This window comes from Chironomus tepperi, unplaced genomic scaffold, assembly GCF_022539635.2.
Source record: "Chironomus tepperi strain 1889 unplaced genomic scaffold, CSIRO-AGI_Ctep_v1 contig_9, whole genome shotgun sequence".
Taxonomy (NCBI): domain Eukaryota; kingdom Metazoa; phylum Arthropoda; class Insecta; order Diptera; family Chironomidae; genus Chironomus; species Chironomus tepperi.
In genome coordinates this window covers 980,088-1,006,294 of record NW_027226131.1, presented here as the reverse complement: position 1 = coordinate 1,006,294, position 26,207 = coordinate 980,088, and the positions used below count along the sequence as shown (strand labels likewise).

At 31.1% G+C, this 26,207-nt stretch overlaps 1 protein-coding gene and 1 non-coding gene across 4 annotated transcripts in view; both read right to left on the bottom strand.

Annotated features, from left to right (window-relative positions):
- The window catches only part of LOC139086513 (calmodulin-binding transcription activator 2-like), a 46,341-nt gene extending 25,079 nt beyond the window's left edge, over positions 1 to 21,262 (bottom strand). For all 3 annotated transcript variants that reach the window (XM_070634982.1, XM_070634995.1, XM_070634988.1), the window contains exons 1-2: positions 21,086 to 21,262; positions 8,743 to 9,232 (exon numbers count right to left, since the gene is read on the bottom strand). In XM_070634982.1, the coding sequence (XP_070491083.1) occupies positions 8,743 to 9,232 (490 nt within the window). In that variant the 5' untranslated portion in view covers positions 21,086 to 21,262. The remainder of the gene's footprint in view (positions 1 to 8,742; positions 9,233 to 21,085) is intronic.
- On the bottom strand, positions 7,917 to 7,989 carry TRNAS-GGA (transfer RNA serine (anticodon GGA)). The gene has a single exon. It is a non-coding gene; the product is annotated as a tRNA-Ser (tRNA).
- Positions 21,263 to 26,207: the final 4,945 nt, after the last annotated feature.

Here is a 26,207-nt window from a genome sequence, read left to right as displayed (position 1 = left end):
ACAGGTTCTAATCCGTGTACCTATTGAAAAAGAATTTTGCATAGCAAAATAAAAGTTAGAAGATGCATTTCCTTCGCTTAAACAACAAAAAAATTAAAAATTGTAACAAAAGTAAAGCTGACTATCGAAAGTTCTCTAATTACGCAATTGAAATTGAAACAATTTATCAAATCTCACAATCCCTTCTAAACACATCCACTCACTTACTGTTCATAAGATCAACTTTCAAACATATTGACATAAAATAATTGAGGATCACATACAAATAGACCTTTTTGGTCCTCAACAAACATATGAATTTACTGTAAATAATCGTATTATTGTCGACTCATTGTTGTCGTAAACATAAGTATCCACAAATACTACTGACAATTCAAAAGTATTTTGATAAAAAAAAGTTTACACGCTTAACTATGTCTACATATCATGAAACGTGCCTTAAATCATTCATTATAAATGAATTATATTTATTTATTGGAATGGATTGGCTGTCAATAGGTGTGTGTAAAAAATTAAGTTTCTGATCAGGTCATGGATTTCGATGAAAATTTTAATAAAGTTTATTAATAAAATGGCATTTGAAGGGATTTAAATTGAGGAAATTCCAGGGTGATCCTCAGTATTTTGTGTATGATAAGATAAGTGTTTAAATCAGCTGATGTATTTGGGGGAAACGTGGAAGTTGGTTTTTAAATTTGAGTATTGTGGTTCTAAATGATGAATATGCACCTACTCTCCTTGGTACCCCCTTAGACACTACGCCTACTCAAGGTGTACACCTACATATACATTTGGTAACATAAGGTATAATCTAGGTTATGTACCAAGGGTAGGTGCAGAGGTAAATGTACATCGGGAAACAGTTCCCTGGGTGCAACCCTGGTTGCATATCCCAAGAAACACAAAGTAGCCAAAGGAATTCATAGTAAATCCCGAAATAGACTTGAAACTCCAAGTTGCTTACAAATGACTGCAAAATGAAATCTCAAGTAATAATTAGAAAGGGTTGTCAGTGCTACGGGGTAAAGATTCAAAACGGATAAAACTGCGATTCCTAGCCATATTTCACTCGGATCATGAAGTTCATCAAAAGTTCTTACTAGATAAGAATAGATACTTTTTAGGACTGATTAATACTAAAGAACTGTAAAGATGCTTTTCCTTAAAATCCAACCCTTTAACTTCCTCCCAGATACCAACTTTACTTCAAGCTGTGAAGAGTTAATCTTAAGAAAAAAGTTTGACTAGAATTTATTCTAAAATAAAACTTTGCATTCAATGCACAGACACAAAGAGTATAAGAATTCCCAAAGGATTGTCTAGTCATGTCCATTCTTTGAATTCATTAAGAAATAATTCTTGAATAATTAACACGAAAGAAATCAAATTTTAATAATGACATTAAAAAAATCACAGTCAGTCAACCAAAGTGATGGAAAATGACTTAAAATGTTCATGACAGAATGTTGTCGACAGGCAAACAGAAGGAATAAAAAAAACAACAAAAAAATAGTTTTTCGTGCTGATCATTTCTTTCCTCTTTTTGTGTTCGGTGTATGTCAGAGTTGTTGGATAGGTGACTTAGGAAAGGTAGAGAGCTTCATCATGGTAGATTTGGTCTTTGGATATACATTAGCTTCGGAAGGGCAAAAATCATTCCTTTAGGCTAGGAAGTGACTTTGACTAGATATTGCTTTTGTCTAGACAGTGTCTTCGCCTAGATATTGCATTTGATTACTAAGTGTCTTTGTTTAGGTATTTCCTTTGCCAAGGTATTGCCTTTGCCTAGGTATTGTCCTTGATTAGGCAGTGTCTTTGCCTAGGTTTTGCTTTCGACTAGACAGTGTCTTTGCCTAGGTATTGTCTTTGGCTAGAGTAGTGCCTTTACTTATGTAGTTTGGCTAGGCAGTCAGCCTTTGCCTAGGCATTATTGCCTTTTGGCTAGACAATGCCTTTGTCTAGGAAAAGCCTTTGGTTAGTCAGTGCCTTTGTCTAGATATTGCCTTTGGCTAGGCAGTGTCTTAACTTAGGTAATACCTTTGAGTAAGCAGTGCAGTTGCCTAGATTTTGCCTTTGATTAGGCAGTGAGTTTAGTTAGGTATTGCCTTTGTCTAGACATGCATTGCCTTTGGCTATTAAGTCCTATTAGATGGACTTTTAGTTGGGCTATTAGGTGGTCTATTAGGTGACAACTCTGCTGTATATATCATATTAATGGAAAATAATTAAATTGTAAATTGTAATTTCTCATTTATGTTCGTCTCTATTTATGTGACTACCTTTTATTTTATACTGTGTGAATATTATTATTATTTATGTTATACACACTCTTATTTTTATTTCTGTGATTTTCATTTACGTTTCGTTGTATATCATCTGCAAAACAATCATTATTATCAATATTTTAGTCATTCATTCTCATGTAACACTGTGTATATATACAGTCAGGAATTCATAATTTTTATATTTTGTTAAATTAATACCATCGGATTAACATATGCGAAGGCGGTTTTTCATAATTAATATTTGAATAATATTATTCAAATTAGATGGTTATAATGTCAATCCATTTCATGCTATTTTCAAAAATATATATATAATATTATTATTCACGAGTAGCACGAGCATGATTTATGAAAATTTGACTTTTGTGTGTTTATATTTTCATATTATTTTGGATTCGCACTTTATGTTCTTCTGTGTTTGTTCCCGGAGTGTCTTGTCTTGTTTTGAAAAAACGGAAATGCACATTTTTTTTATATATTCAGCTATTCTCTACAGTTCAACATTTTTTATAAAAAAATGCCACTACAAACACCTAAACTTTGAAAACAATGTCAGAACTTAGGGATGAAAAAAAACTTATAACAGCTTAGCTACTTGGCAACACATTATTTATTATTATGTACACACACATCATGTATTTTTTTTATTATTCCTTTATTATTCTATCTAAAACACCTAAACGCATCACGTAGGATTACACAAAAAGGAGACAACTTTCTATTGCTGTATTTCTTTGAAATAAGGAAGAGTAAATCCTTTAACTAAAATGATTAAAAATAGTACAGAGATACATATAGACCGACAAAGAGAAATATTAAAAACTAAAAGTTCACATCCTTATAGTGCGAGTGAACTTATGAAACTAAAACATCGTCGGGATGCATTGCACGAAAATATATATAACATGACTCTAAAGAATGTATGTAAGTAAGCACAAAAAAAGAAAATTTTCATTGAATTTTTTTTTTTTGTACAACTTCGTGCTTTTTGCGAAAATATTTTCGTCTCTTTTCCACCGTCCTTAGGCACATTCGGGTTAATGTTGTTGTTCATACTATAATGCATGAATATAACAATTTTTTTCGACCCGACTCTCTCTCTCTCTCTATTTCTCTTTTTGGTCTCTCCACAACATATTCGCTATATCATTCTCGACTATACCCAAAACTACTCAGCATGCATATGGATATAACGATGTGAAAATATTCTTGTGCTTTTCAACTAAATAAAGTGTTAATAAGTTGACATATGTGAAGCTAAAGATATTTGTCACAAAAAGGAATTATTTTCCTCTTTTCTCTCATAATTTTGATTACATTTATGCTTCTTCTTCCTTCATTCTTCCCTTAGTTCTTTTTCGTAACTATCACGATTTAAGCTTCTTTTTATTGGAGGTGAGTTGACTTTAATATTCATTTTGGTTTCGTGATATTCTCTTCGGTGTGATGTGTTCTTGACCTTACTGTCGTTGAATAAGACAAAAATCATTAAGAACTGCTTAATATTATTGGAATGAATGATTTCTGATTTTAAATTTTTTGTGTGATTATAGTCAAATTTAGCGTTGAGCTTCGTGTAGATAAATACTTGAAGTGTTGAGTATCATTAAAAAAAATTATGAAATATGAGGTCAATTTGGAGGTCAATTTGCGAAAAATTGTTGAGATTGCATCTGATTTATGTCTGTATTTTTGTAGGTTTTATAGATATTCACGTGGTTTAGAATAGGATTCCGTTTAACATATTTTTGATTTGGAATTTTTTGACTTTTTAAAGAATTCCTGAAGTTAACTGCTCAGAAGTTAACTTGACTCAGCCTAGTCAAAAATTTGATTTAAAAACCTTAAAACCCTCCCTCTTTATATGTTTTTCTTATATGTTGATTGAAGAAAAAATATTAAAGAAGAGGGTTAAAATGAACGGAGCATAGTTCTATAATTCAAACTATGCTCCGTGACACACTACTGAGTCACATCGTAATGTAATCTGTGGTTCTAATCAGAATGAAATCTAGGATGCCAAGCCATATACAGGTGAATCTGTCAGTATTAGAGTAAGGTCTCTGTAACCAAAGGATTAGTCAACAGACTGGAAATCTTTATCACTCTTTATGTGAGTGCGTGAGTTCAATTTCCATCGGAAACCAATCTCCTAATCTCATTAGAGAGTGATGTCTTTATGACATGGTGTAGCTGATGACATTTAAATATGCATCGCAAAAAGCTTGACGTCAAGACATGTATGGAAAAGTCGATTCAAATCGAATCGAAATCAAATTAAATTTGAGTCAACTTCGAGCTTTAATTATTATTTAATAAAAAATGTTAATGAGACGAGAATTATTTTTCAAATTTTTCGTATTCCGCCTGATTGAAAATTTGGTGGTTATGACATTTAGTGATAGTTATCCTTGCATACAAACATAAGTTCAATGAGCATCTTACGGTAACAATGAGGATGTTCACTCGGGACCGTAAGATGTTCATTGAGAATATGTTCGAATTCTAGGGATATAAAGCTAATTGAATGACACCCAGAAATTAGACAACAGTTAACGTGTCTCAGAAAGAAGTTAAAGACTGAATGTCAAAAGTCCTGCTCAATTTCACTCAATTCATCCCTCAACCATTAAGACAACTCATCAACACAGAATTTAAACTTATTTAAATTTTTAAACTCTTAAAAGAGACAAAAAAATGAGGTTGTAATTTACATAATTTAAACAAACAACAGCGAATGCGCTCTATTTATCTACCCCAAGACACCTCACCGCTCTCCATTCTTCCCACTGTTGTTCCTTCTCATAGAAAAAAAATAAAAATATATATATTTTTCCTTCAGTCATTCTGATATATTTTCATATTTTTCAATGAAATTAAAATGAAAGCGAATGGCATATAAAGTAAATCACAGTATGTTTCAGCCAACAACAACTGTAAGTACAATGTTCTGTGCATTCTATTATGAAAACTTTTATCACTTCCGTTTGCACGCTACGCCTGGTACAGAAAGTTTGTCAGAAAAATGGTAAAAAAAGGTAGCAAAACAAAAAAAAATTGTGTATTTATTTTGAGAGAATGAGAAAATTTGCCTTTTATTAATAAATGTGAAAAAAATTATGGAAAGGCAAGTAGAGGAGTCGATTAGTGGTTGGATAGGAATGGACATGAGATTCGCGGATTTGATTAGATTAAAAGTCATATTTTATTCATTTTGTAATTTGATTAAGTAAGACAAAGTGCCACGAAAATGCATAAATTACCCTTAAATTCATTGCATATAGCACAGATCCCGAGCAACACAAATGAACAAGGCACCACGGAGTTTTTAAAGGCACCGCCAACACCTCTTTCATCAATACCAAATGGAAGCTGCTTCAATTTTACGTCAATATGTATGTCAAAAAAAGGCGACCTGACGGACTCTCCTTCATCTGTGTCGCTCGGGACTCTACCTCATTAAACGAATTTTCCATGGACAAAGCAGAAGATGGATAAAAAAGGGCAACCAATTTAATTTAGAAATTATATTAAAAATTACTATAAACTGCTAGTTTGTTGGTAAATAAGTCGGTAAACACAATAGGATGGTAGTTGAAAGAAGAAGTAGGAATAAAAGGCATAAAAGGATTACACAACGTTGAAAGCATGGATATTTAATGAAATGAAATTATTATATCAACATATTTTCCACTATCTCTACATTTTTTAACATTGTTCATATTAATACAAAAGTTAGTTACAGTGTTAAGCATCATATTTTTATGTAAACGGGGCAATTTCTAGCCCAACGACTATCCAAATTTTATTTTTGAAAGTTATTTCAAGAACTGTCTATAAACAGGAAATAATCCCATTTTCACCATCAAAAAAAGTGTAAATGACAGAAAATGATTCAGAGCATTTCACAAATTCACAGCTCTGTATGTTAATATATGAGAGTGTTGAGACGGAGGATGGGTCTTTTTTTATAAAAAATAAAAAAAGGCATAACATGAGAAGTAGGAGATTATAAAAAGTAGCACTAGTAAGGAAAATTCATAGAAACAGCATGATTTCTTCTTCTGTACATTATTTTGGGTAGGAAGTTGTGTTTATGTTTTTAGTTTGACTGAAGAAATGCTGCTGTTTCATGATGCTTGAATGTTTCAAATTTTTAACGACTTTTTGAAATTTAAAATAATTTGATCAAGTTTATTTGATCCGAACATACTTGAAGTTGGCTGCAGTTTTAGTGAAAAATTAATTGAAAAACGTGTTAAAAGTTTTAAATTCAAGATTTTAAAGCTTTTAGAAGTTTATCAGACATTTAAATACTCAGAAATTGCTAGTAACAATCCACTAAACGGTAAGTGATTCAATTTAGATGACTTTAAAAAGCTAAAACTAATTTTTTTAATCAAAAAGCATTTTTTGCCTCAATATAAAATCAACAAACTTCCGAATATCTTTCCAACTTACTTAATTGCTTACAAAACAATCAGTTAGCATCAAATGCGCAATAATCCTTCAATTTAAAACAATTTTTATTTGGTCCAAGAAGAGTTTTAAAACACAAAGAGCAATTTTTTTAGTAACATCTTCTTCACTTTAAGCTTCTTAATATTCAAAGCTATACATATTTCTTAGATGGTTTCAGCAGCCTTCATATTGCCTCATTTATTCTTTTCATTTCATTTCTCATTCAATTTTTCTTTCGTTTTTTTTTCCTCATTTTTTGCATTCAAAGTTTTCTTCAATTTTTTTCTCTTCATTTCTTGTGAAAAGCTACATGATTTTTTTTTTTTGGTATTCAAGAGGCTAATTAATATTCAAATAGCATAGGTACTTCAATTTATACTTCTTTAATTAAGACACAACTTCTTATTCAGCAATGTCAAGTATATTTGTGGGAATCCTCAAGAACAGCACAAGTACTTGCTCTTTTTTTTCGCGTAATTTCATGCATTTAATTTTTACGTTTTTTCCTTCCTTCAAAAAAAAAGATGACTGTGGTGACGTGAGTTAAGGAGGAAGAAGAGAAGGAAATTTATTATTTGGTTAATTAGTTAAGGCTCATACACTTTTCGTGCTGAATGATTTTTTTTTCTTATGTATGATTATGAATTTTCCTCTTTTCCCACACATTATTCTATTTTTCTTCTTCTGGTTTTTTTAGCTTCTTTGGCATTGGAGATTGACTTTTGAGATCACTTTAGATTTGACTGGGTAATGATTTTTTATGAGAACTGATTGCAGGGGGATGTCAATTTTGGTTGTGTTGAATTTTTTATGGTTTTGAAGCAATATTGTGTGATCTGAGGGTATTCAACCAGAGGTGGGTAACCTGTGTACCACCGATTTTTTTCGGAAAATGCCATGAACCCCATTTCGGCAGTGGTCTATCACCAATGTGTACCTTGGCACCAAAAAGTTTGGATAAACCCTAACAGGCAAACATACAGAGTGATGGCGAGTGGCATTTTGGTTCCATGAAAGCATGCTCTTTGTTTGCTAGGGAAAACTGTATCAAACCATTGAGACTATTGAGACTTATTCTCTTCGGATAATGTAGTGAGAGTTTAGTTCTGACTAGATGATGTATTATATAACATGTTGATCTAACAGAAAAAGTATAATTTCAAAATAGCAGATCCCGAGTGGGACTCGAACCCACGTCTTACGATTTCCGATCGCATGCTCCTACCACTGAGCTATCGGGGGTTAATCGAATGTTTTATAAAGTGCCATATATAAATTATACATTTTCTGTATTCCCCTTGTTATGACAATCCCTATGATATACCGATGATAGGCCATTACAGGAGTTATAATAATATTGAAATTTTTAAAAAATACATCGAAAATGAACAAAAACAAATTGGCAAGCAGATGCCAGCGATAGGGTCAGTTTCAGACGGCATCTAAGTTAGGCAATGGATCATAATTGATCTGTATATACAGCGAAGTAAAGAACAAAATGTCTTCAAATCCATCAAATCAGCATTTTTTACGGTGAATAAGAGAATTTACCAAAATTGCTATACTTGCAACTATTTATGTCATCACTTACCATCCAAACAACCCAAAATCATTTACTCAATACATCCCAATTGCCCTACTTACATAAAAGCACATAAATGCGCTCAATTTGCTCATCCACAAAACATATTAAACTCATCATTTTTTTTCCAAACCCCAAAAAGGGGTAATTGAAATGCTTGCAAAATATAAACGAGCAGTCATAAGAGAAAGAGATATTTTCATCGACTGTTTCACGTATCATGAATGCAATATTAGCAAGATGAGATGTGATAGAAGGAAAAAAATACGACGAAGCTGGCTTTTTTTTTGGAGCTTTTTCAACATACGAAAAAAACATGTGCCGAAATGAAGTGATGATAGAATAAAAAAAAACTTTTGATGATGAAGGAATTGAAGAACTAATACAATAGCCTTGTTTCTTTAATTCACTTACCAGATCCCACAAGAGGAGCAATCTTCTGTGTCGAAGCAATCACATTGTTTTCATTATCCTCATTTGAGCTTGCCTCCATCGTGTCTAATGTTTCTATTGACATTTTTGTGTCCGATTGAGGTGTCGATGAATCATTACTAGCGCTTCTTATGACAAGCACTGAATGACCTTTATCAACATTCTTTATTATCAATTGTCCATTTTTTAATAATCTATCGGTGTTCTCCAATCGAACAAATGTTCCAGCACCACCACCCTCTTGCTGATGTTGCTGTTCATTTTGTATCGTTGCTTCATTGCTACTTAATGTTCCTAACACGAGCTTCCCGACACTTGCATTTGTTTCATTCGTTTGACTAATGGTGGCAATTTTTGCATTGTTCTTATTAAGGATATTTAAAAAATCTTGTGTTTGGATTCCACGCACCATATATAGTATGTTTCCATATTGACGACCAGCTGAGTTTGTAGAAACACAATTAATCATCATCTGCAAATATATAAAGAGAAAAAAATGTTGAGAAATGGATTTGTATGAATAGAATTTATCATAAAAAATTTAAATTGAAAATACAAATAATAAACATGTGAGGGAAGTAGGGAATTTACAGGTAGGTAAAACGCAATATTTTTTGGTAGTTGTTTTGTTGCATTTCAGAAGAAAAATCATCAAATTCAAAACCTACTCTGATGGAAAATTTAATAAAATTTGAATGGAATTTTCTTCTTTTAGCTCTTGTGAAGTATAACATTTCATTCAAATTTCAATCGGTTCTTAATGAGCTGTTGTAAACTCAGTTTGGCTCTAAACTCTGTAAAAAATTTTAGTTTTTTTCATAACTGTCATAAATTTGAATTTATTGCAAACACTAACACTATAAAAGAAAATCGTCGAAATTTGGTTTTCAAAATTTTCTAAATTCTGTTTAATTTTTCTAGTACAGGAATACTGTAAAGGCTTTATAAATCACTAACTTAACTAAAAAAAAGCTAAAAAGTATCGTTTCTATTGATATTTGCGCAAAAATTTCAAAATTAAATTTGGCAAATTTCTTTGTTTACATTAGTATTCAAAGTTACATGATACATGCAATCCTTCGGTTCAGCGCCTAGAAACAAATTTTACAGAAAAGCTTCAAACCCAACACTCTCTCTTGTTGCTATATACATTGTAATAAGATTCATAACATAATTAAGATTCTTGTTCTGATAATCGAAAATAATTAACTAAATTTGTGTCAAAATTTTTTCAAATATCATTCAGTGTTAGAACTTCAAAGTGAATACAATGAAAATTTTCAGCTGCTTCGTTTTAATTCTGACATTTAATTTTTCAGCTTGTGAAATAGAGTCAATAGAAAGTGAACTGAAAAATGCATCTTCTTTATCTGAAGTTCTATAGGATATTATTGACGTTTACTATGTAAACAGAAGTACTGAATTCGACTTCTACATTATCCAAGGTGCACAATCAATGAGGACCGAAGCAATAATTAAAGAAGTGTTAAGTCACAGCAATGAAAGATTCAAATATCAAATCTACAGATATGATGAGTCAGAATGCCACAAACAACATATTATCAATCAAATGATTATCTTCATCGATACTTATCAAAGCTTTTTGTGCTTTAGAGAGAAATTCAAAATTTTTAATCATCACAATCAGTTCAATAATTTTGTATTTCTTGAGGATTCACTTTTTTCGGAAATTGCACGTTTCCAGTCGCGTAATAATAGACTTAATTTGATCTCGTCATCAATATTTCAATACACGAATTTTGTTGTCAATTCTGGCAAGCACATTGTGGTCGTACGGTTTGAGTGGTTCACAAAATCGTTCTGCAACTTCCCTCATACGATAATATCACATTATTACCAAAAAAGTTTAAAAGAATGGTTTGAACCATTAAAATTTACTGAAAAGTTCTTAAACTTTTATGACTGTGAGTTAGTGCTGATGTTGCCAATTCTTCGTGGTTCCAAAGATTCAAATATTTGGGGATGTTCAGTTAGTGGACCTTCTGGAAATGAAGTGTACGGCATTATACCAGAAATCTTTAAAATAACATCCAAAAAGTACAACTTTAAGGACGAATATCAACCGATTGTTTACTATGGTGAACCAAGTTTTATTGTCGATCCTGTTTTCAATAACATTGGTATTGTCTCTGATAAAAATGGATCTTATAAAGAACCTACTGTTTGTATTGAGTTCATTGATATCAGTATAGTTCCTTATATTTATTTTGTTCGTCATACAATTCCATTTGTGGAAATAACTCGAATAGTTCTGATAACTCCGAGCGAACTGTACTCATCATATGAGAAGCTGTTCCTTCTGTTCGACTATAGGATCTGGATCTTGTTGATTTCAACTGTATTTGTTGTCTTTAGCCTTAAACTTTGGAACTTCAAGCTATCAAGGATGATTAAGGATTTCATCTTCAAAACATCAGTTCTGAAGATTTTGAGAATATTTGTTGGAGTTCCACAAAGTAACGAAAGCTTTACAAGACAAATTCTTATTCTCTTCATGTTCTTCTATCTAATTATCCAAGCATGTTTTCAAAGCAAGATATTCCAAGTCATGATAAGTGATCCGAAACATCCACTACCAAAAACAATTGATGATTTAGTCGACGGACATTACAACTTCTACACACCAACTTACAATGAAGATTTTATGTCTTTGCTAACTAAATATTATAATATCAGGTAATAATATCAATTCATAAACATTCTTAACATCCATAAAATGTACTATTTTTTAGAATTAATCTAGTTGATTTCGAGATGTTTACTAGATTATATGATACTCAAGCGGAAAATACGTCAGCAAAACTTGCAATAGAAATGACGGATGCATTTCAGAACTATGCAATCAAAATATTGAAACAGAAAGACGATAAATGGAGTAAATTGGGGAACTATATTTTGGGTACATCCCATGGCACTTTTATGACGATTCATACTTCATTCTATTTTGATATGCTTGATGATACCGTCAATAGACTTCAAGACACTGGAATCATGAATCATATTTATGAAGATTTTATTGGAAAGAAAATGGAATTGCCAAAAACAAAAGCTTACTTTAAGGTGATTAGTGTAAAGGATCTCCAATTTTGCTTTATATTATGGGGTATACTAATTGCTGTGGCTGTTCTTTGCTGGAGTATTGAAATTTCATTCATTAACTGGTATGAAATGAATAGAAAGATTAATCCAGATGCATTCTCAAGAAGATTAACTGTTGACTGGAAATCATTAGATTTGTTCCGAATGGTCAAATTGAATTAAAAGTGGAATCTATCAAATGCTAGCTAATCCAATATCCGACACCAAGAGGGAGTATCTAGCATGATGTCGGTTTTAAACTGTGTCTAGTAGCAAGTCATAGTTATGCTGGGAATATTTTTTTTTAAATATATCCTATTTCTTCTCTGAATTTGCCTTTTTCAAATATTGACGCCCCGAGGTAATTCTTTATATGGAATCCATTTGTAGTCTGGAATTTATCCGTTGATTCAAGATTAGCAATAGAACTAGAATAGTAGCTTGGTCTCTTGAAACCAAGGAAAGGCATCATAGGGAAATGTTAATAACCTTGAAATACCTATAGTATTAATATATGAACTGTATGTTTTATGTGCTTTTGGTAGAGCCTAGTATCAAGGTGTGCCATGAAAATTGCCAACCACTGACTTAGACCATTAAAGACCTAGAATTTATCTTTTGATTCCAGATAGCAATAAATCAATAGAAGTGTATCGAGATCTCTTGGCACCAAATCGAGACGCCCTGCGGAAATGCTAAAATTTCCCGTTTTCCTCAGCCTTGCCACATCCCTTTGTATTTGATAATTTACGTTACCTAGATATCTTTTGGTTTATTCCGATAAAAATTTCGGATTTCTTAAGGAAGGATGGGTATTCTGGTGGTATAACCCAAAAATCACCTTCCTCCCCTGGATATACCCCTGAGTACCTTGATCCAATTAGATGAACACGAAATTTTAATAACAACTTTAATGAATGCACATCCAAATAATATAAAAAGAAATAATAGACATCATTTTGTTGACTTTATGGCAAGAAAGCGTTGGAGCGTAAGAGACAAAATAAAAATAAAGTCACAGTCACATTGTTAATTCCTACTCAAAACGAATGTATAATAAAATTTGACAAATGAATAAATGCAATAAGGAGTTCAGAGAATAAATGCTTTTTCCTCTCCCATCCTCTCACTCTCTCATTTTACTTCTTATTTTTCCCTGTGCTCAAGACACAAAATAAAAACTACAATATATTAAAATGTGTCTAGGTATGAGGAACAAGAAGAAGAAGAAGGAAGGAAAGAGAAATTTTATCTTAAAATATATGAATTTCCTTAGAAGGCATTTGACAATCTTATTGTAGGTGTACAAAAGTAATAAATAATTATTTTAAGGAACGTATTTATGCAATAAGCAAGAATAATTTACTTCCAAACATATGTAAATGCTTTCAAGCATTTACTTACATAACGTTCAAAAAAGAGGGAAAATCTAGCAAGAAATTCGATATAAATTTTAAGCCTTTCTGACCACAAACAATTTCATATACAACGACCATAAGGTCAACGTTACTTAATATTCAGTAAACAACAAAATTTTCTTGCTTTTCACGACTCGCAGGAATCTAGGACAAAATTTTCTTAAATTCTTTTTTCAATTAATAGGAATGTGGACTATCCAACACAGCACGTGAAAAAATAACCACGTAAAACTCACTTTGTATCTAAAAATTTTACGTTGCGGTTCACTGGTGTGAAATTTGAGAAATGTCAAATACACACAATTTTTGCATTCAATTCTATTGTCATAGCTTACATGACATTTTTATATAATAGCTTTTGACGGGCGACTTCCAACAAAAAAAAATTGAGATGAAGTCAATTGAAATCTATTGTGTTACACGTGTAGGATATTTTCTATCAAAATGTGGGCTATTGTTGGACAATTTTTATGAGAGAAAGAGACTTAAGTATTTTGTTTACGTCAATGGAGATGGAGATGGAAAATATTATGATAAGTTACGGCATGTTGACCATTTTTTTGGTGTGTAAAGTCTCGAGATTTTTATTTTTTTCTAAGATTTCTGAGATTTTGTTGAGATCAAAATAGTATGAAGATAACATAAAATACATTTAACTATTCAGATCATTGAGAACTAGATCAAAAGATGAATTAGGGCGCGACTAATAATTGTTTAACGAATGAGGGTGCGCCAGACCTCTGCACACAGTAGACATACAGTTTATAAAGGAATTAGAACCACTAAAATATCTATAAAAAAAAACCAAATATCATCAATTTTGTTAAAGATCTGCTTCAATGACTCAGTTTGAAGAACATCGAAATTTAAAATTTGGAATTTGACAAATCTTAGCTCCTATCAAACTGATATATTTTATTCAACGAAAGGAGTTTAGCTTTAAATACATATACTATTTAGCTGTCCTAAGAATATGGAAAACAGCTTTTACATAAGGAACCAAAATAAGCAAATATACTCCTTATGATGAATTCTATCGATCACAATTGATGTGTCCATCCAAATAGGTTGAGTTGTCTTCAACACATACCCTTCAATACTACTTAGATAGCGGAAAATGAACATCTAAAGATGACCTAAAATGCATAAAACTGAGATTGAAAGAGCCAAATTTTGACTCTAAAGCTAACTTCAAACAGTTAAACATATTGCAGTTGACTGAGCTATCAGAGTATAATTTTCTTCATAACGGAAATTTTTATTTTAAAATAAGTTGAGTTCGAAATGTTCGATTTTTTGACAAATAAATGTCGAAGAATACGAATTTGAGACGGCCGCACTCTGAAAGCTATATTCAAAAATGCTGAGGATTAAAATTGACCATTTCCGAAATCAACTTGTACAAAGAAATCAACATAAGATAATCATGACTAAACATAAATCTGCTGGAAACTCAAAATTAGTCTCAAAAGACAGCCAAAGTGCGACAAGGATATCTACAACTAAGTGAAAAACATCCCAAACAAAGTAGTTAAAGATCACATAATTTCTGAGCAGATAACCTCATTGGTCTACGAAATGTCTAGTTAATCCATAAATCAATGCACCAAAATGAATAAGTAATGTCATCAAGTGAATAAAAATAGGGCTAATAAAAGTTTATAAAGCTCTCGATGTCGTAAATATATTTTTTTACACACATAAATAAGTGAAATTTCTTCCGCGTTCCTTCACTTTCTATTTTACTAAACAATCTATTGCCATTTCCCATAATAGAAAAAAAAGACAAAGAAAAAAGGAAAACCAAAAACCATAAAAACAAATTTTTAAAAATTATGCATTTGCCACACATAATAATAAAGTTGTCACAAACAAATAAGAGGGATAAAAGGTTGAAATAACAATTTAATTCCGATATATTTGTACTTATACACAAAAAAAAAAAAACTGTATGTATGAATGTCGAATCGATAAATTCAGTTTGTTTGGATTTTAAAGGATCAATTTAAAAGCATGTTAAATGTGATGAAAACATGCAAATAATATGGCTAAAGGCCAAAAAAACTTAAAAAAAAAAACGAAAACCTTCCATAATTTTTATTAATGTCATAAGAATTTTTCTCACTCTCCTATCGATTCCTTCTTTTATTTTATAAATCTTTAATACCTCTCCCATGAGCTGTTATTATTATAAGGAAGCGATGCAAATAGAAACATTTCTTTGTTTTCTATGCGATATATTTTACTATATTTTATTATATTTTCCAGATCTGGCAGGGATTTTTTCTTTCCATTTCTTCCTCGTTGGTGAACTCTTTCACCATGGAATTTATCTTAAGTGACAAAGCTCATGCAATTTAGTGGAACAATCAACTTACAGTATTCTTTTGGAATTTGCTTGTTTTGTAAATAAGAAGTTATTTAGGAAGGAAAGTGTGATATTATTGGAAACAAATTGGAAAGGATTTCTTGACTATGATTTTAGAATGTTTTCTTTGATTGTTTAAGGATTTTGTTTACATGTCGTTTAAGTATGACTATTGAAATATATCTTTCGCTTAAGTCTTAAAATGAATTGTTCATAATTTGTAAGAAAGTTTAAAATTTGAAAATTTTATTCCTAGGATGGAATGTTTAAGGGAAAAGACGTCCTGACAAACTCTAGGATAAGATCAGCAATAGATTCATATAGAAAGCCTTCAGTGGTAGCCTAGGGTCCACATTGAAGCATAAGTAAGTAATAAGTCATTAATCTTAAGTAAGCACAATAAGTAAGTAAGTAATAATTCAGTTGACATTTTGTGATTGTTACTTGACTAAGAAGTTTTAATACACAAATTTACCAGTAAATTTAAGATCAAGAACACAAACAGTTATAACGTTCATTTGAGATTTGAATAATATTTATTGCACATAGTTGAAAACCCCTTTTATTTACAAAAGTTCAGTGTACACTTAAACTTTGAAGAATAAACATCATTGCTTATAATCATAATCCATATGGAGCGGTTAATAACATTCATATCCAATCAAAATTACAAATCACATACATTAATTCATCATTAGACTTAATGAATAAGGCAAAGAAAAAGTAAAGTAAGTAAAGGAAAATTATCAAATTAATAAGTTTCTATATTTAGATCACATTCTTACTAATCAGAACTTAAATATTCAACAGTGAACGGTTCTTCTTTCTTATTTCATTAAGTAGTTCAAATTACAAAGCTCAATTAGTTCAATAATTAGGTAAATCAAATTGTAGGCATTTATTAATTCAATAATTGTTTCCTGCTAACTGTGGTAATTGTAAAAATTGGTATTTAAAGAAGCTTAAATGCAGTAGAATATTCATGATATGGCTCAGTGACATATAAACGAAGGGAGGAGGGAAGGGTGTTTAGGGATCAACCCCTCCGTATTCAGGAGAAATAAGGGTTTTGGGATCAAATCTCCCTTTTTGCAAAAAAATTTAAATTTTCTGAGATTTTTAAAAGAAAATTTTTGTTGTCTATACAACATATCTTCCTAATTCCGAAGCAAAATAGATGAAAGAGCTTGAAAGCATCTAGAGATTGTCCTATTGACGTTAGGAAATGTCTTGAACAGACACTTAAAGCTGTCATAACAAAGCCGTTTCATTTATATCGCTCAGGAAGCCAACTAAAGTCAAAACCATCAACTTATTTAATGACGTAATTAAAAACTGACAAATAATTATTCAACACGTATCAATCAATCCTTCATACAACAACAAGCATAATTGTTAAAAAGTCGGTAAAATAAAGTTGACAGATGTTTCATAAGAATCAACAGGAATTGTCATGAATATCATTGACCTGACAAATTGAGTGTAAATTTTCAGAAACACTTGTTTCTGTCATTATCCATTCCTTCAACAAACTGCACAACAACATGTATAGACAGCAAGGCAAATTAAAACCCACTCGAAAAATCATTGTGGCATTTCCAACAAAAAAAATAGTCACATTTTAAGTAGCCACATCAATGAAAATGAATAAGCAATTTTTTATGAGTTGGAACCGAAAAAATTTATTAAAAAAATCCTCAAGCATGGGTAGTGTTGTAAAAGTTTTAAATTAGTTTAAAAGAAAATGGGAAAATGGGAAAGGAAAATGGCACGATACGAAAAACAACAACAATTTTGGACCTTTAAAAACTATATATTACCCTCCGTATAAGTACACAGAAAAAAAAATAAAGGAGGGAAGATCAAAAACTGCGATCTGTTGTGAAATTTTCCCAGTTTTAAAATTGTGCATGTGTATGAGCATAAAAAACTTTTTATTGTACAAGTCGAGCAAATAAATTACAAAATACTTTCAGACACAAAAGAGCTTTTGCAATATTCTCTGTTGTCTCTTGTTTTTAATTAAAAACTTTTATTACGAAAGTGGTGTACATTTACAGTATGTGCTATGGCAGGAGGAAGCTGTGATAAAATGCCTAAACACTAGTTTTTTTTTAGAAAAACAAAAAAAAAAAACGACAACAAATACGGAAATATACATTATTAAACATATGTTCCAGTTAAGGCTGTCTGGGATGAAAGTAAAAATCTGTTTTTTTTTTCGTTTTTTAATCAACGAGTGTCCTTTATTAACGCATCCATTCCACACTTTTCATGCTATAGCCGATGATATGGCTCTTATACATTTTTGTGTAAAGGATGTGTGCAACAGTGGACATTTTGGACTTGCTGCTATCATGATGATTTGAAAATTTCACATTCCAATGATGACCGTAAGTAGATTTTCATCATGGATTTACTGAAGTTCTTCAAATTCCTGATTTTGAGTGGTGAACAGTAAGTGGAAAAATTTCCCATACATTGTTTACTTGAAACTTGATAAAAGGAATCTTATGAAAATTCCTGAATCCCTTCAATCGACCACTTCATATATCTACCCACAAAAGTAGCTTTACCTCAAACACAATGAGGATTAAAGAATTACAGCACATACAATGTATATTTAAGAATTGAATGAATGAAGAGATTTGGGAATGGAAATGGAAGGAGAATTGGTCGTATCCAGACAATTCTTTTTGATGGACTTAAAGGAACAGTTTTTAAAGGGAATCGAACTTACGTCTGCACAAAAGATATGTCTATAGGTATATTATCCAGCTTATTATATAATCACTTAGTCACAAAGACACTTCTTGTGTCATTTTAGGTTTTTAAGCCTGACTCGATATCCACAGTAACAGAATTTAACTAAATTTGACAACTATCCAGTTCAATATTCAAGATATTTTGAAAACTACAGCCACTAACAGTATTTTCTTACACAAAAAACAAAATTTCACTCGTAAACATCAACATTCAGAAGAAGACTGAGGGTTAACATGAACAACAACTCAGAAATCATAGAAACAATAAAAAAAATCGATTTCCTAATCATACTTATTTGATAGACCCATCGGCATGCTTTTGAATACCTCAATAGCAAAATATCGTTACAACAGAGTTGTTCAGTGTCCTTGAAATTAAGGGAGGGAAAGTCTGCTTCGAATGGGGGCTAGGAACTCTTCAAATTGCAGCTAGGAACTCATTAGTGACTAAAGCTTTAACAAGTGTTCAAAGGCTCATGATATCGAAAAGACGAATGATAGTTTCGCTGATCGGCGTAATGCTTACGATTTTAAGCGAAGCCTATAGCAATTCTGAATTCATTTAGACTACCGTTAAATTTGATTTTTAAAGATCAGGTTGTTAAATTCAATTTGGCTCGCTTTGCAAAGGCAAAGGTTCATGCTACCATAATACACCTACGCAAGCTTCCATAAGCTCTTTTTAGACAAATCTGGTACCAACATTCAAGAATCTCTAGTAACTAAAACTTTTAAAAATCATCTAAAAGCTACTCGATAGTCAACTATAGCTAACTATCAGCAAGTTAAAACAGAAAGTCATGATTACTGGGTAATGTGTAATTTCTGAACAGCTCGTTGTGACGAATTTTATGTTGCTTTCAAGGCAAAGAGACCGTTTTAAGGTGGTTGTTCTAAAATCTGCAAGCATACTCCATGCCTGTTAGCGACAATGTAACATCGCTTTAGTATCTAAACTGTGCTGTTCGGTGTTCGAAAGATAGACTTATACAACAAAGTCCTATTATTTAATAGATTAATTGAAAATCAGTTTATCTTATTTGCTATTGGACAAAAACCTTCCTGACACGCAAGTGATGCACGCAACTAAAAACGCACAGTTGTGCATTATTTAGTAGGAAATCATTGTGATTTAATTATTTACTATTGCCTTCCTTAACTAATTTGTAAAGCTGAATACCAACATTCTAGACAGCAGCACAAAAATGCACTCTAGACACTGGCATCTCCGTAAATATTTTTATCCAATATTTTATAGGCATATAGATATGGATATTTATTTTTTTGAGAGATATCACATCAGAACGTCAAGCCTTTTGTGGAGAGTAAAAAACTTATATTCGATTTGATATAAAAAAATTTTCCCATTCAATGAGTTGTCCTTTACCTCCCCATGTACATGTGTGTGTTGAGTATATGCATAAAAAGCATCAATCGAAAAACCGTAAATTATTGCTAATATCATCGATTGTTACAAGTTTTATAAAATTTGCACAAATAAATTAACATTAAGCCTTTGTATTTTGGGTATAAGCTCTAGATTATGTTCAAAATCGGAAGCGCCATAAATTAAACCTTCAGCTTGCAGCAGATATTAAAATTGTGTATTGAATATCGTGCATATCATAGAGAAATACTTTTATACTGTCCCCACTCTCTCTCTACATACCGAACTCATTCAGTTCCTCCGAAAAACCACAAAACAATTCATTTATGTGCAAAATAATCATTAAAAAATTACCAAATAATGTGAGAAAATAAGTCTCTATACAGATAGTTTATAGGATGTTAATTAGAAACACAAACACTCAATTTTGCTCACTCACATCGTGACCGGACTGTGTATGTATATATGCATGGAAATTAATATCATCCAACTTGTCACAACAATTCACTTCATTATCAATCAAAATTCAAAAACAAAAATTTGAAATCAACTAACTCGATTCAATTCAGTGAATATTATGAGAATATAAACAAGTCATTCAGCAAATTTAATAAAATTTGCATCCTATTTATAGGAAATATTAGTTATTTTTGTACATCCATTATAATACAATATTTTGGAAGCAAAATAACAAAATATTCAAGCTTTTTTGTTATAACCTTACAAGAGTATATACATTATAATATTATTCGTGATTCATAAATATTCATAGCCGAATAACTTATAAGTTGATGGGAATCCTTTCAAGAGATTAAGTCGCGACTTGACTTGATTGTAACGGTCGAAAAAGTTTTGAATTCGTTGTTTTAGAACTTTGGGGGAAATTCGGTTGGGAAATTCTTTGAAGTTTGTTCTTTGCGATTTTCTTCATTGTTTTATGCTGTATGCTTTGTCTTGCAACTCAATTTGTGGATTAATGTAGGAAAAATTTCAAAATTTGGCAGAAAAATTCGTTAAATTTTGAAAATTTGAAGAAATTTCAAACTTTTTATCACAACTGACCGTCAAAAATAGTCCAATAAGAATCACCTGTTATGACAACCGTAAACATAAAAGAATATAATTTTTCGCAACAAACTGGATACGACCAATTACTTTAGTACAAAAAAAAAATAAAATTGATTTTTTATGAATGAAGGAAGAGAAGGAAAAAAAAAATGTTTTTCATCCATAAAACAATTTAAATATTATTGATTTAATAATTTTATTGTCAATATCGACAACTCACCTTTTTTATGTCTTGAAAATATCTTGCACAGAGCTTGTTATTGCGTTTTGCATTATTTTTTTTATTCAAAAAAGAATTGAAATTTTTAAACTTTTTTTCATTTGTTGATATAGCTAATTACTATGAAATGAAAACCACCAAATTGTTTATACAAATGTTTTTTGCACTAAATAAGTCAATAAATCTATAAAATCTACTTGATATGAGCATAGGAGACTGAATCACAAAAAAAAATCTTTTTTTTCCTTTCCTTGAAATTTTGTTTTAAAGATTTAAATTTTCTTAGTTAATTCACATCTAATTCACTTAAACCATAACTTTATTACATCCTTAAACAACTTTATGTGAGATTTAAAGCATTTTTAAAGCAAATTAATTACTTTAGATACTTGAATAAAATTATTTACACTTTTTTTTTACTATATTGTGAATCAGTAAATTTTTTTTTATTTTATGTTGTTGCTGTTGTACTAAAAAACTTTTCTCGGGATCTCCAACCTTAAAGTCATCATGAAATGCAGTATGACTCTGTGAATTTGTCTCTCTCTGTCTCTCATCTCTTTTGTGCTGTTTTTTTCATTTTTTCATTTTCTATTTTCTTTTTTTGAAATTTTCACGACTCACATATTTGTAAAATGAGACTTATTTTTCAAAAAAACTTAGATATTTTACAATATAAATCATTATTAGAACGGAATAGAAATGTTTTACTTCTCTTCATTTTTTGCATATATCTCTCAATTTTCTTTCTGAGGTGTAAATCGAATTTACTCAACTAAAGCACGTGTCTACAATTATTTGATGTACGTAAGACTCTTCATGCAATCACATTTTCATAAGAAAATTGCATTTTCTCATTTCATTTATTATAATACGTATATTGAGTTGTTCGTAAATTATGTCACATCTGAGTCACAAATGAAATTCATTGTCTGCAGTGACTAAGTCGGAGAAGGGGGTTTGGACATTTTCGCTTATGGTATGGAATACATCGTACGATTTTACCATACCATTTGGTGGGTTTGCAGGTCAATCCATCTTCCCCTTTTTATGGACAATATTCTTCAAATTGTTAACGATTTTTGTTAAGATAATCCTGAAATTCACCGAAATTTTTGACAATTTGAATTTTTGATTTTGAACAGATAAATCCCCATTCCCGTCCCTCTCCTTTAAAAAATTTTTCGTTATACCCTGGTACTTGAATCGTTCCATACCATCCCGAACAAATCGAGCCCCGAATTATCTTCTGTTCTCTTATTTCTTCTTTTTAGAATTAGATTCTCTCAATAAACAATGCAATATTCATACTCAGATCTAAATCTTTGTAAATTGATGCCATCGAATATCAAAATATGCTCTAGTTAGCAGATGCCTAATCCCAAGTGGAACAGACTTTAGTAATCCGTACATATTGATATACTGCCACCAAAGTGACGAGGCTGCAGTATACTTAGAACCAAGTAGGAGTCAGTTGATGAAAACAATTAAATTTGCCGACTATGTTAAGTAGACTCGACTTGAGTCGACTTTTTCATAGAAAATCTTATACTTATGTCTCATCGTCGTGGTTTCAACATTTTCATATGTGTCAATCGAAATATAAACTTAACTTTTTTTTGGCATGTGTTGAATAATTGCAATTAAAATTCAGGCTTTTTCACTTGGACTCTGACTCGGACATCCACTTCCGCCACGAAAATTCCACTCAGCTTCAGATCTAATGCATTTTCGACTCCATTTTCTGTCCTATTCCAAACACTACACATCATTTGTGAACGACCTCCACTTATGTTATTAAAGTCATATTGTTTCCTGTTGTGAAATTTTGTGAATTTAATCCTTTTAATATTATGAAGGCAGAACGGTTTGATGCATTAGTGTTCATCATAAAACTAATCAGGTTTAATATTTCAACTTTATGGCAATCGATTGGTGCCTTTTATAGGTGTGTTTGGATATACTTTGTTCTTGATATCTTGAATGAATTTCGATGCAAAACTTGATTTTAATTGGAATTATTTTACGATGGATTAAAATTTCAATAGATGAATTTTCAATTAGTTTTGGGAGAAACTTGACCTTTTACTACGTGAAATTTATTGAACTTTTTATAGTGTAAAGTATTATTGGAAGTAGAGTAGAACTTTATATTGTTAAGGAAAAATTCATAACAAAATTCACATTTTCTTTCACTCGAAATACAAAGTAAAATATGTAAAAATCTCATTGAATTGATGTAAATCATACTTGACTGTGTCTATACATTTCGAATTCAATGATTTTGATGCACAACGACATTTCTTTTCCCGATTTTCTTTTCAAGTGATGTCTTTTCGAATTTCAATCTCAGTTTACTTTGCAATCATTTTTAATTTTCATCTGATTTTTTTGTATTTTTTCAAGCTTTTTTAAAGGTTTTTGTTATGATTTCTTTAATATTTTAACGGAAAATAGATTTTTGAATGAAATATTCCGATGAAAGTTGCACACCCCTTTTGTTATTTTCATAACTCAACATTCTTACTAATTTTTGTATTTCTTCAAGCTTTTCAGAATATTTTTCTTACAATTTCTTTAAAATTTTAACGAAACACGTGTTTTTGAATGATATATTCTGAGTTGCGCACCCCTTTTATTGTTTTTATAGTTCAACTCACTCAATGAATTTTCTGCATTTTTTTAGCTTTTTAGAATATTTTTCATTGAATTTTCTTACAATTTTAACGGAAAAAACATTTTCAAATGATATATTCTGAACATAGTTGCAAGCCCCTTGTTTTTGTTTTCATAGTTCAACATCCTTACTAGAAAAAAAATCAATACTTTAATTTAATTATTAGACTTTCATTATTGAAATTGAACTAAAATAGACAGAACAAAGTAAACAACAATTAAATTGCTCAAATCCATTGAACAGAGAACTTGTAATAAACTAGAAAATCATCCTTATATCAATGAAATCCACAAAGATAATAACAAATAATTTTTTTATTCACTTTCAGTAACTAACTTACTAAGATTCTGATGAAAAATCCACTTCAGAATCTCAGTAGAAACAGCGTTTTTTTTATGCTTTATCGACGAACTATCTCTAACAGATATTTCCATTTAATGTTCAAATACTTTTCATAATAAAGAAACTTATGAAAATATATATAAAAAAAATCCCTTTCTTGCTTCTAGGTAGAGTTTCTTTATATCCTTTTCATTGTGTAAAGAGATAGATGGATAGATAGATAGAGAGCATGGAAAGGAAAAATATATTCATAAATTATTATTAAGTTTCGCCTTTATTCTCATCAAATTCGTAAGACTTTTGATATTTACATTTACATTATATACAAATTTATGCTGTATACATTTTCTCTTTCACTACCTTATGTACAATATGTTTAGGGCGTCCATCAACAATATCTGGAAAAAAAATGTGTATATATCCGTGAGGTTCATTGAAGGAAAATTGAGACATCTGGGAGACGAAGAATCAGATGTAATTCATTCATCAAAATTCCCCAAAAGAAAATGAATTGTTTGCCTTCCTTTTTTTAAATTGTACCCCTGCTGCCATTTTCAAAAGTTGTTCTGATGGATGTTTCTTCTCATGTTATATAGACACAAAATATTTCGTATGCTTGATAGGGGTTTTTTGTGTGTTATGACTGAAAAACATCGAAATCTGAGAATTTTAATGGCAAGAGATTTCGTCATATCCATCAAATTCAATAGGATTTTTTCACATCCTTACTCTATATTCAAGCTTGAGATCCGACACAGGAAAAGCAAATCGCTATTAAAAGACATTGTTCTAGATTTTATGTATCAAATGACAGTGTCACTAGCTTTTTAGGAGGAGAAAAGAAATTGAACTGGAGTTACTCTTTTGCTATACATTCACCATGCTCTAAGCTATATTCCACATTTCCGTAAAAAAAAAACTTTTTGCATATAAAAAAAAGTTTCGAGTAAATTACCTTTTGACATTTACAAATTATTCTTGGCTCTTGCTACATATTCTAAAGATTTTTTTTCTGTGGAATTTTTCGATTACTTTCCACGATGCTCTCAAAAGGATGTAATGAAATTCATTTTAGAATGGGGTTATTTTTAGGGAATTTTTCAATGGAAAATGGGACAAATTAGGAAAGTTTTTGAAACAGTTTTAAATAAAATTCTGTGCTTCTGTAGCTGCAAATGTTTTTGGTTACAAAATTAGATTTCCATCTGTAAATAGAATTATGGAAGTTTTTAATTAAAGTGTTGAGAATAATTTAAATATATTTCCTGAATTTTTAATTAAAGTAACCTCCTTTATTTTGATATTTGATAGTGTAATGTCATGAGTGACTGACTGTGTGAGTCCTTGTCATTTCGAGAATACTCTAATAAAATGATTAAGATACCCGGTCTCTGATGGGAGGAATCGAACCCATGTACTCACAATAGAATGATTCAAATATCCGGTCTTTTGCCTATCCACTCGGCCACAGAGCATTTACTCTCCAACTGGCAGATTCGGCTATATATGGTGTTGGAACCCTGCTATCAATTTGGATATCGAGCCACAAATAGGCAGTTCTGACATCACTGATAGAATGGCATCAAAAATAATGCGCTAGGACGTTTTGCGGCTAATGATTGCTTAACGAGTGAGTAATGCGCCAGATTATTGCACTCAGTAGGATAGTAGGATCAGAAACATTCCTTTGATGACGTTATTTTCAGCTTGTTGTCTTTAGCCTACAAAGGCTGTGAGCCGCATTTCCACTGCATATGATTCGAAAAAGGACAATTGAAAATGTTTCTCCTGTCGAGTCTCGAACTCGTGACTGCTTGGTTGGTGTTGCAATAATTAGGTACCGAAATACGAATCCATTCCGCCATCGAGCAAACTCGACTCAGCCCACACTGGCAGATTTGCAGTATATAGAGCCAAATACCTTAGATTCTGGGGTATCGGGTAATATAACGGAGAATTTGGCACAGCTCATACACCACAAATAGTTTGGCATCAATATTGCTCCAAATAAAAGTAAAAAAGTAGGAAGAACTGGATAAATCTTCATTTAATGCCAGAAAAGCCAAGTGACTGAAAAAACAGAATCAAAATTACAAAAACTCC